Below are 16,699 nucleotides of genomic sequence, written 5' to 3'. Positions count from 1 at the left end.
ACATGTACTAATGAAAAACTAATTTATTTGTAAAAAATACTTTCAAAGATTATCTTGATATAAAGAATCCTTTCAAAAAAACAAAAATTGTTTTAAAAAAGATTAGCATGACACACATAGTCTGACTGGTATTCGGTAAGTTCAATTACACTCCAATCACCAGTGCAAGTACCCACAGTAGAGGAGTACAAACCTCCATCATCACCAACCCTGACACGTGCAATTGGAATAAGCAGCTGATAAGTACATCTTGACAAGACCGATTAGTGCGACAGTAAAATGCCATCAACACCGACCCTGAGACAAGCAAGTGGGATAAGCAGCTGATAAGTACAGCTTGACAAGACTATTCAGTGCGACCAGATTAATACCCTGGCAAAGAAATTGGCTTGGACAGTTGGTTCTTCCAGGCCACTGCCCACGCCATCCACTGGGCGGTTGCCACAAGGGACTGCAAACGGTGACCCCACGCCACTACACCCATGTCCCTGACGAACCGCCTCCCACACATCCCCGTCGATGCGCTGCAAAAATACCCCATTATCTTCCATCTCTGCCTCATTCCCAGAACCACCATTGCCGCTTCCATCTCCACTACACACAAACCACAAACTTCTCTCCCAAGCCCATAGTCGGCGGAGGAGGGCGATGGCGGAGGAATCATCCGCCAAGTGTCATCATGGCGAGACGTCCGACAAGAGCACCAACCTCGTCAACGTTCACGTCCCCGGCGAGAAGCACGAGTACACCAAAACCCTCACAGGGGTTGAGCTCCATGGCAAGGAGACGCTGGAGATCGTATGCACCAATGAACAAAACAAGGCCAACGCGATGATCTCTAGGCTCTGGAGGAAGGCTGGCGGCTCGCATTGTAAGATCGTCGGCCTTGGTGTGCATTACACCATGGAAGACGAACCTCCCCAGATGGCAGTAGTCATGTAGTTTTGCATGGAGGAACTTTGCCTCGTATACCACATTGCAGCGCCCACGAAATGGTGACCCATCCTACTCATTTACCCTGTTTGGTTCATCTGTTTAATTAGTACTCTATCCTGATTCATCGAACTTGCTTCCCAACTAGATGTACTAGTGTGGTTTGTGAAAGTGGATGCACTACTGCATTTTCTCAAGTAGATACACTAGAATTGTACTTTTGAACTTGATGCACTGGATTACTATTTGAAAAATCTTGCAGAAGATTAATTTCTGAAGTTGATGTACTAGTGTAGTATCTGATCTTGATCCGATAGTGTAGTTTCTGTACTCAATGTATGAAAAAGATGTTTCTGAACTTGTTGTAGTGTAGTAGTTTCTGAATCTGGTCTAATGTTATTTTCATAAGCAAAAAAACTAAGAACTTGCTGAAGCACTGCTATGTGTTGTCCTATTCAACAAAAGTAAATAAACTAGTACTAAAGCAGCACATACAACATTGGCTCAAACTATGTATAATCCAAAATGAAAAATAACATGATGTACTTGAATTTAATTTTGAAAACTTTGTTCACTAATTTCCAAAGTACATTCATCCATTAATTATGCTATATAAGCATCTACTTCATGGATTCATCGCTTGTAAAACAAAACAAAAATGAAGAATTCAAACATCAAAGTAATGCTAATCTTGAAAATGTCTCTCCCCTTGCAGGCCCAAGCGCCTCAACGAGATGCTGAAGCATGAGAGGTTGTTCACATTTGCCGGTTTGAGCATTGAAAGCGACAAAGAGAAGATGAAGATGTCTGGCCTTCCGACGATCAACCCCAACAAGTACGTCAACATTCAGCGCATCTGGAGAGTTCCATACACCGGAAAAGAGTATGACTCCTTGACTAATGTTACAGCCAGCGTCATCCACCCATTATAAAAAGGCATGAAGAAGAACATCGACACGCAGGAAGACCACAAACTATGGGGGATCGGCCCGCTGCCAGACAACCTCATCGAGTACGCAAGAGTAGATGCGTACGCCACGTACAAGTCATGGAACATGATCGACAACATCACAAATGGTTGGGAAATTGCAAAAGCGCGAGAGGCTGACCACTACTACGACCGCCCCTTTCGCCCCTTTTAGAGATGAAGATACATCAAAGCCTGCCTTTGTTTTCCTTCCGCTTGGGCTTGCCTTTTATCTTGTTGTTTCAAATTAGTAGTGTGCTCTTGTTGGGTTGAACCATTATAATTATGTCATGCTTGTCATGGTTGAACAAGTTTACTTATGTCATCAAGTACATTGTTTTGCTTATCTCATTATATAAGTTTGGTAGCTTCGTATTTTGTTAATCCATCATTTCAAATTCAAAGTAGCTTCTGAATGGAACTTTGTGGCTGCTCTAAAGTACTAGTTATGAAGAAACTAATCACACAACGTTGTTCCATGTGTAGTTTCGATTCAGTATTGTATAGAAAACATAACGTGGAAACAATCAGCACAATTTGAGTTGCTTAACAACGCTTCAAAATTTGAAGCAGAAATTCTTAGTACTTCATGTATTGTTCTCATTCATATGTAGCTGCTAGAAAATTAACAAGTACTACAAATAGAAAAAAGTTAAGAAGCATCAACACACACTTATGTTGGTCACTTGCAGACTAAGAATGACAGTACTAGTACACTTGATTGGACAGTACATACTTACTACAATAAAAAGTACAAAGAAGCATCCGTCCGTAATCCCCCCAAGAAAATGTCAGACTCAGAACATAAGTGCTACTATGAATGGACTATCAGTACAACTTAGTCTACACACAAGTACCATAATGCTGAAAATAACACCAGAAGACCCTTGAGAATAAACACAAAAACAAACACAAAACATGGAAAAAAACTTCAAATGAAAAAAATAACACTTCCACAGAACTAGAACAAAAAGTATCAGTCCAAGTTACTCGTGGAGTCAGGTACTAGATTCAAACAAACAAAAAAAGAAAAAATTGACCGCCCAAGGACAGGCGCAGGCCCTGACGCTGCTAGATACTTGAACTCGAGCCCGTGGGCGAATCCCTAGTAATCTGCACAACGCATGGATAGCCGACCAGGGCCCACAGGTCATGAGAGAGAGCGAGCGCCGTGTATAAGCGCTCAGGTAAGTATTCAGAGGAGTTTGACCAGTAGGACTCGGCCGGCTTATAAACTAGTCGAAAGCCTCCTCCCTTACCGAGGTGGGACTAAACCCAGAGCACACGCACATCCAGCAGTGTCCAAAATGCCCGCGCGGGCCATTTGGGTCGGAAAACGGCCCAATAGCCTCCATCGTCTACAAACACCCCACCAATAAGCCCAGTTAAACAAACCAGAGCATGGGGCAAAGAAATATAAACTACAAGAAAAATGTTCCAAACTGAAAATATAAAGTTCAAATACTAGTTCACAGGCAATAACTTTAAATACGAAAAATAAAAATAAAAATAATTTTAGCTCTGCACCATGGATGATAAAAAAAGGAAAAAATATGATACAGAAACAATGAAACTCTAAAAAGCAGATAACTTAATAGCCTATCTGTTAAATGTACATAATTTAAAACACCGAATTAAATACTAATTTCAAGTTCAACTACTAAAATGCAAGAAGTTCAAATATATAATGTTTGTCCATTATGCTAAATTTCTTATTTATATAAAATCTGACAAGTTCAACTACTAAAATGCAAGAAGTTCAAATAGATTTTCTTTGTCAATTATGCTAAATTTCTTATTTGTATAAAATCTGACTACTTCAACTACTAAAATGCAAGAAGTTCAAATAGATTTTCTTTGTCAAATCTGCTAAATTTATTATTTATATAAAATTTGTCCACACCGCAACGAATGATTTCGTCGTAAATAATCCCAATTCCCCCAAAAACAACTCAGTTCAAACATACATATGACATCAGTACTAAAAAAGCAGGGACAATGAGGCCACTCCCACCAATGTGACACCAAATTTCAAAACCGTACGATGTATGAAATTACAATTCAGTTCACACAGCACTAAACCATAAGAGCACTAAAATGAGAATACAAAAAATATAAAGGCATAACTTAGGTTGGGACAGATGAAAAATAAAATAATTCCTAGTTTTGAGCAACAACTCCTAGGGCACTGAAAAATGTTTTGAGATAAACTAGTGTATAAGACTTCGGTGGAAAAACTATAATTAACATCCACACGGAAAAACATCACAAAGCATACGTCACTTAAATAGTGCAAAATGTCTTCATCACCACCCCTGAGATGTGCAAGTGGGATAAGCAGCTGGTATGTATAGCTTGACAAGACTACTCAGTGCGACAGTAAAAACCCTTGGCTTGGATGGACATTTCTTCCAGGCCACCACCCGCGCCACCCACTGGGCGGTTGCCACAAGGGACTGCAAACGGGGACCCCCACGACCACTACACCCACGTCCCCGACGAACCGCCTCCCACACATCCCCGTCGACGCGCTACAAAATACCCCATTGTCTTCCATCTCTCACTCATTCAAAGAACCACCATTCTCGCTTCCGTCTCCACCACAAACAACCCAGAAACTTATCTCTCCCAATCCCACAGTCGCGGGAGGAGGGCGATGGCGGAGGAACCGTCCGCCAAGCGTGATCATGGCGAGACGTCCGACAAGAGCTGCAACCTCGATGACGTTCACGTCCCCGGTGAGAAGCACGCGTACACCAGAACCCTCAAAGGGGTTGAGCTCCACGGCAAGGAGACGCTGGAGATCGTCTGCACCAGCGAACCAGAAAAGGCCGACGAGATGATGAGCAGGCTCAGGATGAAGGGTGGCGGCTTGTATCCGAGCTTCATCGGAGTTCATGTGGAGTACACCAGCAACGATGAACATCCCCAGATGGTAGCAGTCCTGCAGTTGTGCGTCGAGGAACTCTGCTTGGTGTACCACATCGCAGCGGCCACAAAATGGTAACCCAAAACTAATGTTCATTCATTTGTTGTACTAGTACTACTCCCTAAAAATTTCATTGAACTTGTTTCCCAACTAGATGAACTACTATAGTTTGTGAAGTGTATGCACGAGTACATGTTTCTTAAGTTACATGCATTTCTGAAATTATGAAGTGGATTGTTGTACCAGATTAGTCATCTGAAACTTATGCACTGGATTAGCATCTGAAAAAAGTTTCAGCAAATTAATTTCTGAACTTGATGTACTAGCATAGATTCTGATACTGATGCACTAGTATAGTTTATAGAATTGATGTATTAAAAGATGTTTGGTGAAGTGGTATAGGTCCATATCTTGATGCACATGTTTCTCAAATTAATTTCTGAACTTGATATAGAATTGATGCACAAAGATGTATCAAGCACTGGTATAGGTCTTTTATTCAACAAAAATAAACTAAACTTGAAGTAAGTAGCACACATATCATTGACTCTGGTAAAATAAGTTCTTGAACTTGGTGAAGCATTTGGTGAAGCACTAAAGATACCAAAAAGGAAAAATAACATGGTGTAGTTGAATTTAATTTCATGACTTTGTGTACTAGTTTCTGAACTACATTCATCCATGACTTGTACTATATAAGCATCTACCTCATGGATTATCACTTGTAAACCAAAAACCAGGATAATTAAATCTTCAAAAAAGAACACTAATCTTCAATATGTGTCTCCCCCCTTGCAGGCCCAAGCGCCTCAAAGAGTTCCTGCAGGAGGAGAAATTGTACACATTTGCCGGTTTCAGCATTGAAGGTGACAAGCGGATGCTGAACAAGTCTGGTTTGGAGATCAACCCCAACAACTTCATTGACATGCAGCGCAAGTGGAAAGTTCCAACCAACAACAAATTCTATGACTCCTTGGCCGATGTTGCAGGCAACTTCATCCACCCATTCTACAAAGGCATGAAGAAGAAGATCGACACGGAGGAAGACCACAAACTGTGGGGGATCAGCGCGATGCCAGACAAGCTCATCGAGTACGCAGGAGTAGATGCGTACGCCACGTACAAGTCATGGAAAATAATCGACAACATCGTGACAGGTTGGGATATTTCAAAAGAGCAGGAGGCCACTACTAGGAAAAGGGCTATAGATGATATGGACATTAATGGCGCACCGTGTATGTGGTGCGCCACTACTATATAGGTGCGCCATTAGTTGTTTTTTATTTAATTTTTCAAAACTACTAATGGCGCACCACACATCAGGTGCGCCATTAGTAACCCTGGTGCTAAATGCACCCCCGGGGGGGACCGCCTTTTCAGTTTTAAAAAAATAAAAGAAAATGATGGAAATATCAAAAAAATAATAAGTTTCCCATGTGATATGTGGGCTAGTTGTTGGGAAAATTTACAAATATGAATTTCGACTTTATTTGCAAAATCTCTCTGGAATTTAGTAAGATGGGCATAACTTTTGCCTACGAACTCGGATTAACAAGTTTTTTATATGAAAAATCATCTACTCGAAGAGTTACATACGAATTGAACGGAACCTCGTTCAACATCTTCAAAATCCCCAAAAACCTAACAGAACAAAAGATACGGGCCTTTTAAGATCTAGAGGGGGGGAATGAAAAAAAATTCAAACTTACTAGTGGCGCACCATTTGCTAGGTGCACCACTAGTAACAGAAAAAAAATTGGTTTCAATTTTTTTTTTGGATTTTTTTTCAAAATATGATACATAATATGACCGGGATGTTTGAAATATTTTTTCAAAATTTCATCATACTCATGAACATGAACAAAGTCCTACACATCAACAAGGTTTAATAGGATTGATATGATAGATATATCAACAAGTGCTTGTGAAGTGAGCTGGTGCTGGGGTTGGATGGAACTGCGAAGTTAACCATGCTCTGGCTAGAGTAGTATGAGGATGGGTGACCTTTTGGGAAGTTTGACCACAGAGTGCGATTTGACTTGATATTAAGCATATTGACCCGAGATTAAGCCATAGTGACCTGAGATTAAGAAAAAAATGAAAAAAATTGAATTTTTTTTTTCTGAAAAAAAATTGTTACTAATGGCGCACTTCTATGTGGTGCGCCATTAGTATCTGGTATACTAATGGCGCACCGTGCGCCATTAGTGTACCAGATACTAATGGCGCACCTGTGGTGCGCCATTAGTAAAAAATTCTAATGGCGTGGTGCTAGTGGCGCACCTGTAGTGCGCCATTAGTAGCCAAAATAGGTGCGCCACTAGCAGGCCTTTTCCTAGTAGTGGGCTGACCCCTACTACCACTGCAACTTCGCGGGATGAAGAGGCATGGAAGTGTGCCTTCGTGTTGCTCGCGCTTCTGCTTATCCTTAATCTTGTTGTTTCAGATTTGTAGTTTGCTTTCATTAGGTTGAACCAGCTTCCTTATGTTATGTGTGTCAGGATTTGAACAAGTTTGCCTATGTCTATCAAGTACATCATTTGGTTATGTCGTTCGACAAGTTTGCTAGCTTCCTATTTTGTTTATCCATCATTTGAAGTTGAAGTAGGTTGTGAATGAAACTTGATGGCTGCAATGCAGCACTAGTTATGGAGCAACAAATCACACATGGATATTTACACAAAAAACAGTTGCAGACTAACTAAGCACAACAACAAATAGTATCATTGGACGCTAAGTACAGCTTAGTCATGTACGGTAGTACTATCACACTAAAAATCAGTTTTTAGTTTCATAAGAACACTAAAAAGATGAAGTTTCAGCCGAGGACGACGTTCTATACTAACAGCATCATGCTAATAGTAGTTAGAAAATTACTAAGTACTGCAACAGGAAAAGCAAAGAACCATCAGTACGTATTTCCTAGTCACTAGCATGCTAGGATTGAAAGTACTAGTACACTTGAACACACAGTACATTCATTCTACAAAAATAATAAGTAATGGGAAGCTTCAGTTCGCATTCCCTAAAATGGTGACACACTAAGAATAGCAGTAACAGTACAACTGAAATCTCAGTACAACTTAGTCTATAAGGCAAGTACTATGATGATACCAAACATTGCCTTGAGAAGAACCACAACCTAGAAAAAAGAAGGCCAAAACTAAATCAAAAAGATATCAGTTCGACCAAGGAGAGGAATCATAAGAAAGACAACAGAAGCATCAACCCACATTGACCAGTGAGGTACTAGTTTCAAACAACATAAAAAAATAAAATGATCAAAGTACTAGTACAATTGAAATCTCAGTACAACTTAGTTTATTCCGTAAGTGCTATGATGATACCAATTAATACCTTGAGAAAGAAGGCCAAGATTCAACCAAATAGATTACAGTTCAACCAAGGACAAAAATTAACAAAAAACAAACAACATAAGCATCATCATCAGCCCACATTGACTACTAAAGTAATTATGAACTTAATACGGCTATCTGTTAAATGTAGCTAATTTAAACCAGTGCTTTAACTTTTACTATTGAGTTCAACTACTAAAATTCAAGAAGTTCAAACAAAAATTTGGCTCTCAAATTTTACTAAATTTCTTATACTTAAATAAAATCTAGCTAGAGATCACGTAGCAACTTCGTCGTAAATAATTTCAATCCCCAAAAAAACTTCAGTTCTAATACATTATATGAAATTAGTTCTACATAACAAGGAAGCATCACTCCACTCACACTAGATCCACAAGTGCTATCGTCACACCAAATTTTAAAAGCCTTACGCTGAATGAGATTACAATTCAGTATTAACAGAACTATACCATAAGTACAAGAAAAGAGGGTACAGAAACTATAGAGGCCCAACCTAGGTTGGGACAGATGAAAATAAAGTAAATCTCACTTTTTAGCAACAACTCGTAATGAACTTGGAAAAAGGTGTTTTCAGTTCAACTAGTTTATAAGACTTCAGTACAAAAAATAGAACTTAACCAAAACGAATTCCCGATGAAACATACACAAGTGAAACAGCTATTCAGCCACACTATCATCATGGAAAAAAAGTTTGTTAAACATTGTGCCACACTTAAACACAACACAAAATATACCAGTTATTACATAGTACTTGACAAGACATCCAAACACTACAAACAAAGCCTACAATGCTTTCAAGAGATATATCACACAACTATCCATTTCACTACGCAAATGATGACCATTTCTTCTATGCACCAGGAGCCAAAGCCTGAGCCTCCTTGGGAAGCTCCGTCACAAGAAGCTGGTTATTCTGGTTGAACACAACTCTATACAGATCCTCAGCGCTCCAATCAACAATACGAGGCTGCAAAACAATAAAACAAATTATCAAAAATCATGACACATAAAAAGAAGAATACATAATCAGCTAAACACAGAAAAGTGAAAAGCTCAACTAGAACCCACGTCATTATTTCGAATGTTCTCAACAATCTTTTCGCCATCATAGGATCCCGCATACTTTAGAGTATTATGGCCACATTCCTTCTCCCCTTGAAGTGGAACCTTGACAAACGCTGGTTTCTTTGCAAAAAGCTCCCATTTGGGATGCTTGCTCGCATTGTACTGAGCATCACCATACACAACCTTCATTACTTTGACCAATCTAGAGATCTGTACAAAAGAAAAGAAACCACACATTTTCAGGTCTCAGAAAAGCATAAACAAAGATGCGAAAAAAATAATCTAGTAGAGATGATAAATGTCACTCACAATCTTCTCGCAGTCTTTATGATAGGTGTTCTTTGAAGGACGATGGTTCTTCAGATAAGGTAAAGAGTCAAGGATATCGAGGCTACTTCGATACCGATTCATGACATATAAGGAAAAGTGGTTCACTTTCTTATCCTTTGCTAAAATCATAGGTTTGAATAGAGGCATCATGATCTAAAAACAAATGACCAAAAAAGAGATATTAAATATTCAAAATAAAACGGACATGATAACAAAAAAATAAAACCAAAAGTCAGCTAGTAGATCTCACAAGGTTGGCACTGAGCAAGTCTTCATTATCTTTAACATAGCTCTTGAAATCTCTCACTGCACTCTCCACATTAAACTCTTTATTTTCATCACCATAAAACATACAGTCAAGCACAAACTGCAAAAAGCCAAAAAATAAATAGACATGGGAATAGGATCAACAAGCAAAGTATTATTAAAACTTGTAAAACAATAGGCAGTCTTGTTTAACAGAAACAAACGATAATGATGAAGGACGTGAGAAGTATATTTATCGACCAGTTACAAACAGCAGAAGAAAAGAAGAGGAAACATAATGAGAGATACTCACTCGGCATACTTCTCACGTCGTTCATCACTAAGCAACATATTATACTACTTGTGAGCCTTGTCCAGATGAGGGAAATTATGAGGGTGAAGCTGCTGCACAGGGGAGCAAAACTTTATAGGAGCTCTGGGCGCATGCTTTGTGCTTACAACATTACCAGAATCCAAAGCAGGATCCTTCCTAGCAGCACCAGCTCTACGGGCCACTATTCCAGCAAGGGGAGATACACCCTTGGCAGCAGCGCTCCTGGTGACTCTTCCCATGCCAGCAATCTTGTCAAATGCATCATCATCACTGTCTATCAATTCCACAATAGGATTCTTTGGTGTAGAGGGGCTCTCTGCACAAGCAGCCGTAGAACCTTTCAGAGCTCCCAACCGCCCCTTCATAACACCAGATCTTATCTTTTCGGGAGAACGCCCCTAGGGTGCCTCATGCCTTGGCTCGGGGTCCACACCGTGCATAGGAGGAGGAGGAGGCCATGAGACATGTCGCCCGCCAGGGATGACGGAGCGTGAGGCGGACGGGACGGTGCAGGGGCCTCACTAGCGGCGTTGACGAGGTCGGCGATGCGGGCAAGCTAGTCGTTGGCCGAATGATAGCGTAGGAGCTCGCGCGCAATGAGCAGTGCAGCCTATGTGTTCGCCGGCCCGCGACGAGCGTGAGTAGACGACGCTAGGACTGGAGTGGGTGATGGAGTCGCGATGCGGCTGTCGCGCCGCGTGGATGGTGGCAATGATGAGTCCTGCTATTCGCGGGCAGCAGGGTTGGTGGCGGCGTTGGCCACCGGGGAGGCAGAGCGGCGGGGTGCGTCGTTGCCCATGGACGCCGACTAAGTGACACAAGCGGCCCGACACTCGGCACGGACGCGGCGTGTGTCGGCCATGGGTACGATGGAACGGCGGCGGAGCGAACGGTGGAAGAGAGGCTTCGACACGCCCCTACCTGTCATGCCAAATGTCGGATTCAGGGCTCCGGAGAACCAAGATAGTTTCAAACTCTGTGGCATGTGTGAATAATTCAACCTCTTTAACCAACCAGTCATTCGCCCCCTCAGCCTAGCTCGATGATCAAGGAAGAAGATGGACACGACAGTTCTACCTAGGTTCGGGCAACCTTGCGGTGTAAGACCCTACTCCTTCTTTGGGGTGGATTTGCCTCACGAGGGGCTCAAGATGAACTAGTACAAGAGAAGAACAACCTCGCGAGGTCTGCTCTGGTGAGGGTATGAGTCGGCGAGGTTCGGATCCCTCTCTTGGTGGTGCCTAGCCTATACTTATAGTGGCCTCGGTCCTCTTCCCCAAAACGTATGCGGGAAGGTATCCCACAGTGGCCAATCTGAAAGGGGACCATATTATCTTGACGAAAGGTGGTCTTCGCCTGCAAAGCTTCTGGTCGTGACGCTGCGATGGGCTCGATGATGACATCCGTCCTGCCGTCCTGGTGGTCTTGATCTTGTTGCATGGGAAATGGAAAACATTGCCTGATTCCTCGGGACCCCGCGCCAGCACTTGCCTCCTTAGCACCAAAGAGGAAACTCGCTCCTCTGCGCCTACTAGCGACCGCCTGGCCTTGGTCATCATGGCTTGCATCACCCTAACCTTATGAGGTTGAGCACCTGCATAGAAATCTCCACTCCTCAGGAGGCCACCTGGGGAGGCCACTCCCTCCAGAGGTCTCAGTGTCGCTCGCCTCCCAAGACTTGCCCCTCGTGAGGGTCTGGTCTTGATGGTCGTGTAGATGGGTGCCATCAATGTAGCCACACCGTGGGCTGCAGGCACGCAAGTCTGGGTCTCCTGGATCTCAGAATGCCAACAACAACGACTCGCGACCAAGCTCAACATCAACAAGTAACCCATGATATTCAACATTGGAGATCTTGTATTGCTACAACTTTGCAAGGAACACTTCCCCAATGAACGCAAGTCCAAGCTACGACCACGAGCCGACGGACCCTTCAAGGTGCTCGAGCGCTATAACAACAATGCATACAAGATCGACATAGCGCGTGACAACTACTCCATGAGTCATATCTTTAATGTTAAAGATCTCTCTCACTACCATGGTGATGAGGATTTCGATCTGATGTCGGATCTTTCCCAAGGGGGAGGGGGGGATGATGCGGAGCATCCTACGGTCATCACCATGGACCAACCTTCGTCTCCTACAACACCACATGGACCTATCAAAACTAAGGTGAACTCGCTCCTCTCCGAACTAACACTTTCCACATGTGAGACATGGCTACTACCTCAAGCGGAAACTCTATGTGTGATAAGCTACTTAGAGGGAAGCCATGAAGTAACTACACTCAACAACCAAGACGGCGAGGACACCAAGCGCAAGGACCAAGAGAAGAAGCTGCCTGAAGTTGACAGCTAATGGACGACCGGTCCCCGTTGGACGTCCGACCCCTGGAGGACTCACCAGCCAAAACGCCGAGCCAGAGAGCGCTACGGCGACCGGACGACTAACGAGGACCGGACGGCCGACATCCTCGAGCCACCGGACGACCGGCCCCCTTTGGATATCCGACACCTGCGGGTCCGTGCCTAAACGCCAGAAGTCCGAGACCAACCGGACGACCGACGCCTCAAACGTCCGACGCCGAGCGGAAATCCGATGGAAGCCACCCGAGCCAAATTACTGGACATCCGACAAGTAACCGACGACCGAACCCTTACGAGCCAACAGACGTCCGGTAGCTGTCGGACAACCAACGCCTGTCTGTACACAGAGACTAGGCCGAGGCCCATGTACCCCTTCGACCCCCTAGACTATAAATACTCCTCCTACTCCATCTTTCTAAGGTTAGCAATTGTTTAGCTAATACTAGAGATAGAGCTTTGGTCATACATTTGGTTCTACTCCTCAGAAAGACTGCGGCCTCTACGGAGAAGATCCATCCTTGGATTCAAGACCCCTCACGGGAAGACCCTTCGAGACCTCCTCACGGAGAAGAACCACCGCCTCTAGTGTCGTCCTTTGTAGCGTTTGCATCGTGTATCACCCTTCATGCTCATGGATCTAGCACATGTGTGATTGTTCTCGTTGATTAGAGTATTTTTCCCTCGTGTTCTTCGTAGGATTCCCTCCGTTTCGTGAAAGATTGGTGATGTATACTACACAACCTTCTTCTGGTAGACGTTGTTGGGCCTCCAAGTGCAGAGGTTTGTAGGACAGTAGCAAATTTCCCTCAAGTGGATGACCTAAGGTTTATCAATCCGTAGGAGGCGTAGGATGAATATGGTCTCTCTCAAGCAACCCTGCAACCAAATAACAAAGAGTCTCTTGTGTCCCCAACACACCCAATACAATGGTAAATTGTATAGGTGCACTAGTTCGACGAAGAGATGGTGATACAAGTGCAATATGGATAGAAGATAATAGTTTTTGTAATCTGAAAATATAAAAACAGCAAGGTAACTAATGATAAAAGTGAGCGTAAACGGTATTGCAATGCGTGGAAATAAGGCCTAGGGTTCATACTTTCACTAGTGCAAGTCCTCTCAACAATAATAACATAATTGGATCACATAACTATCCCTCAACATGCAACAAAGATTCACTCCAAAGTCACTAATAGCGGAGAACAAATGAAGAGATTATGGTAGGGTAGGAAACCACCTCAAAGTTATTCTTTCCAATCAATCCGTTGGGCTATTCCTATAAGTGTCACAAACATCCCTAGAGTTCGTACTAGAATAACACCTTAAGACACAAATCAACCAAAACCCTAATGTCACCTACATACTCCAATGTCACCTCAAGTATCCGTGGGTATGATTATACGATATGCGTCACACAATCTCAGATTCATCTATTCAACCAACACAAAGGACCTCAAAGAGTGCCCCAAAGTTTCTACCGGAGAATCACGACGAAAACGTGTGCCAACCCCTATGCATAGGTTCATGGGCGGAACCCGCAGGTTGATCACCAAAACATACATCAAGTGAATCACGTGGTATCCCATTGTCACCACAGATACGCACGGCAAGACATACATCAAGTGTTCTCAAATCTTTAAAGACTCAATCCGATAAGATAACTTCAAAGGGGAAACTCAATTCATTACAAGAGAGTAGAGGGGGGAAGAAACATCCTAGGATCCAAATATAATAGCAAAGCTCGCGATACATCAAGATCGTATCACCTCAAGAACACGAGAGAGAGAGACCAAACGCATAGCTACTGGTACATACGCTCAGCCCCGAGGGAGAACTACTCCCTCCTCGTCATGGAGAGCACCAGGATGATGAATATGGCCACCGGAGAGGGATTGCCCCCTCCGGCAGGCTGCCGGAACGGGTCTAGATTGGCTTTCGGTGGCTACGGAGGCTTCTGGCGGTGGAACTCCCGATCTATTGTTTGTTTTGGAAGTTTTAGGGTACGTGAGTATATATGGGTGCAGGAAGTACGTCGATGGAGCTTTGGGGGCCCCACGAGGCAGGGGGCGCGCCCTAGGGGAGGGCGCACCCCCCACCCTCGTGAGCACCTCCCTTGGCTCCTGACATGGGGTCCAAGTCCATCCAGTAGCTTTCCTTCCAAAAATAACTTCTCCAGTTGATTTCGTTCCGTTTCGACTCTGTTTGATATTCCTTTTCTTTGAAACACCGAAATAAGCAAAAAACAGCAATTCTGGGCTGGGCCTCCGGTTAATAGGTTAGTCCCAAAAATAATATAAAAGTGGATAATAAAGCCCAATATTGCCCAAAATAGTAGATAACATAGCATGGAGCAATCAAAAATTATAGACACGTTGGAGAAGTATCAATTGGCCCTAGGGTTTCCACCCTACATCAACTGCTTTTTAGTAATACTTTTCACCCCCAAACTGATGGACAAACTAAAGTAGTCAATAGAAAATTTTCTACTATGCTTAGGGTTGTTTTGAAGAAAACCAAGAAAATGTGGGAAGAATGCTTGCCTCATATTGAATTTTCTTATAATCGTCCGCTGCATTCTACTACTAAGATGTGCCCTTTTGAAATTGTGTATGGTTTCCTACCTCGTGCACCTATTTAGTTGTTGCCTCTTCCATCTTCGGAAAAGGTTAATTTTGATGCTAAACAACATGCTGAATTAATCTAAAAAATGCATAAGTTAACTAAGGAGAACATTGAGTGTACGAATGCTAAATATAAACTTGCTCGAGATAAAGGTTGAAAACATGTTGTGTTTGCACCTGGAGATCTTGTTTGGTTACATTTGCATAAGGATAGATTTCCTAATTTGCACAAATCAAAGCTAATGCCACGTGCTGATGGACTTTCAAGGTGTGAGAGAAAATAAATGATAATGCATATGAACTTGAGCTGCATGCAGAATTTGGGGTTAGTACCACTTTTAACATTGCAGATTTGAAGCCTTATTTGGGTGAGGAAGATGAGCTTCCATCGAGGATGACATCATTTCAAGAAGGGGAGGATGATGAGAACATCAATACCATTGTTACACCCACAGCCCCTGCTGCTATACATACTGGACCAATTACTAGGGCTCACACACGCCAATAGAAATACCAGGTACTTTTGTTTCTTGGTGACAATTATAATGTTGATGAGAATATGATGCTACCTAAATTGGATACATTTGTGTTGATTACTAATGAAGGGCCTAGCATGGACAAGAGGGATGAACACTCGAGCAGGATCAAGCATGTAGATGAAGGCGCGCATGAAGGGATCAAGAATCGCGTTTCTAGTGTATATTTGAGCACTTTGATGCCTCTGTGACGACCTATAAGGACATGGATGAAATATACAAGATGTCACTTCATAACTTTCGTCCATAGCTTACTTTAGGTGTTGCGCCACCTTATTTTTGGGCCAGGCCCATGTAATTTCGAAATACTTAAGTATAGGCTGTTTTTAGAGTTCGTACACTACTGCAGGATGCTGCTAACGCGACACTACGATCAGAGACCCTTCGATGAAACTGTGTACGATGCAATAATCGCAAACGGTGGTGTAAAAAAACCATCAAAAAGGTGCAAAATGTTTGCCATGATGGATGCATCAAACACGGCTTAGATTTTAGTTGTGTGTGCGATGCAGGGCATATGGTTCAGTTCAATTAACTATTTGCGATGAGGCAACACAAAAGAAACGGACAGCCAGATGAAGGTGTGTGCGATATACAACATACGGTTCACTCGGAGGAACTGTTTGTGATTAGGCAACACAAAAGAAACGGTCAGCCAGATCAAGGTGTGTGCGATATACGACATGCGGTTCACTCGGCCTTGTCGTCAGTGTGTGACCTGTGTGGCAACTGTTCGCTCTGCACTAGCCTATTCTTGTATCGTGGCAACCGTCCACTGCCTCTTCACCTTTCCCTCTCGATTTGGAACTACTGTCGCACACTCTTCCTCCCTCCATTTGCCTTCACCCTTCCTTCTGCCATTGATCGATCGTCTTCTCCATGGAGGGAACAGGCCAGAAACGACCCCGTTATTCTTGCCCCGATCTGAAAGATGATGTGCTGGAGGAACTCATTGATCGGTGCACCATCATCACCTCGGCTAGCATGGCAGGTGA

The 16,699-nt window shown here is 43.0% G+C and overlaps 2 protein-coding genes across 2 annotated transcripts; both read left to right on the top strand.

Annotated features, from left to right (window-relative positions):
* The first annotated feature begins 648 nt into the window (after positions 1-648).
* Positions 649-1,865, top strand: LOC147985000 (uncharacterized). Its single transcript, XM_087541361.1, has 2 exons — positions 649-938; positions 1,649-1,865. The coding sequence occupies exons 1-2, from the start codon at positions 649-651 to the stop codon at positions 1,863-1,865; spliced, it is 507 nt and encodes a 168-aa protein (XP_087397487.1).
* Positions 1,866-4,556: 2,691 nt separating this feature from the next.
* Positions 4,557-7,283, top strand: LOC147984999 (uncharacterized). Its single transcript, XM_087541360.1, has 3 exons — positions 4,557-4,903; positions 5,628-5,986; positions 7,276-7,283. The coding sequence occupies exons 1-3, from the start codon at positions 4,557-4,559 to the stop codon at positions 7,281-7,283; spliced, it is 714 nt and encodes a 237-aa protein (XP_087397486.1).
* The last annotated feature ends 9,416 nt before the right edge of the window (positions 7,284-16,699 follow it).

This window comes from Triticum urartu, chromosome 2A (assembly GCF_056163025.1).
Source record: "Triticum urartu cultivar PI428250 chromosome 2A, HENAU_Tu73, whole genome shotgun sequence".
NCBI classification, from domain to species: Eukaryota; Viridiplantae; Streptophyta; class Magnoliopsida; order Poales; family Poaceae; genus Triticum; species Triticum urartu.
Note: the sequence above shows the minus strand (reverse complement) of the source record. Positions and strands in the feature narration are given on the sequence as shown.

Bases quoted from the DNA above. Each gene is read 5' to 3' on its own strand.
- LOC147985000 (XM_087541361.1), top strand. From the start codon at position 649: ATGGCGGAGGAATCATCCGCCAAGTGTCATCATGGCGAGACGTCCGAC. The intron at 939-1,648 runs GTAGTTTTGCAT...CTCCCCTTGCAG, and splicing joins CCCCAGATGGCAGTAGTCAT to GCCCAAGCGCCTCAACGAGA.
- LOC147984999 (XM_087541360.1), top strand. From the start codon at position 4,557: ATGGCGGAGGAACCGTCCGCCAAGCGTGATCATGGCGAGACGTCCGAC. The intron at 4,904-5,627 runs GTAACCCAAAAC...CCCCCCTTGCAG, and splicing joins ATCGCAGCGGCCACAAAATG to GCCCAAGCGCCTCAAAGAGT.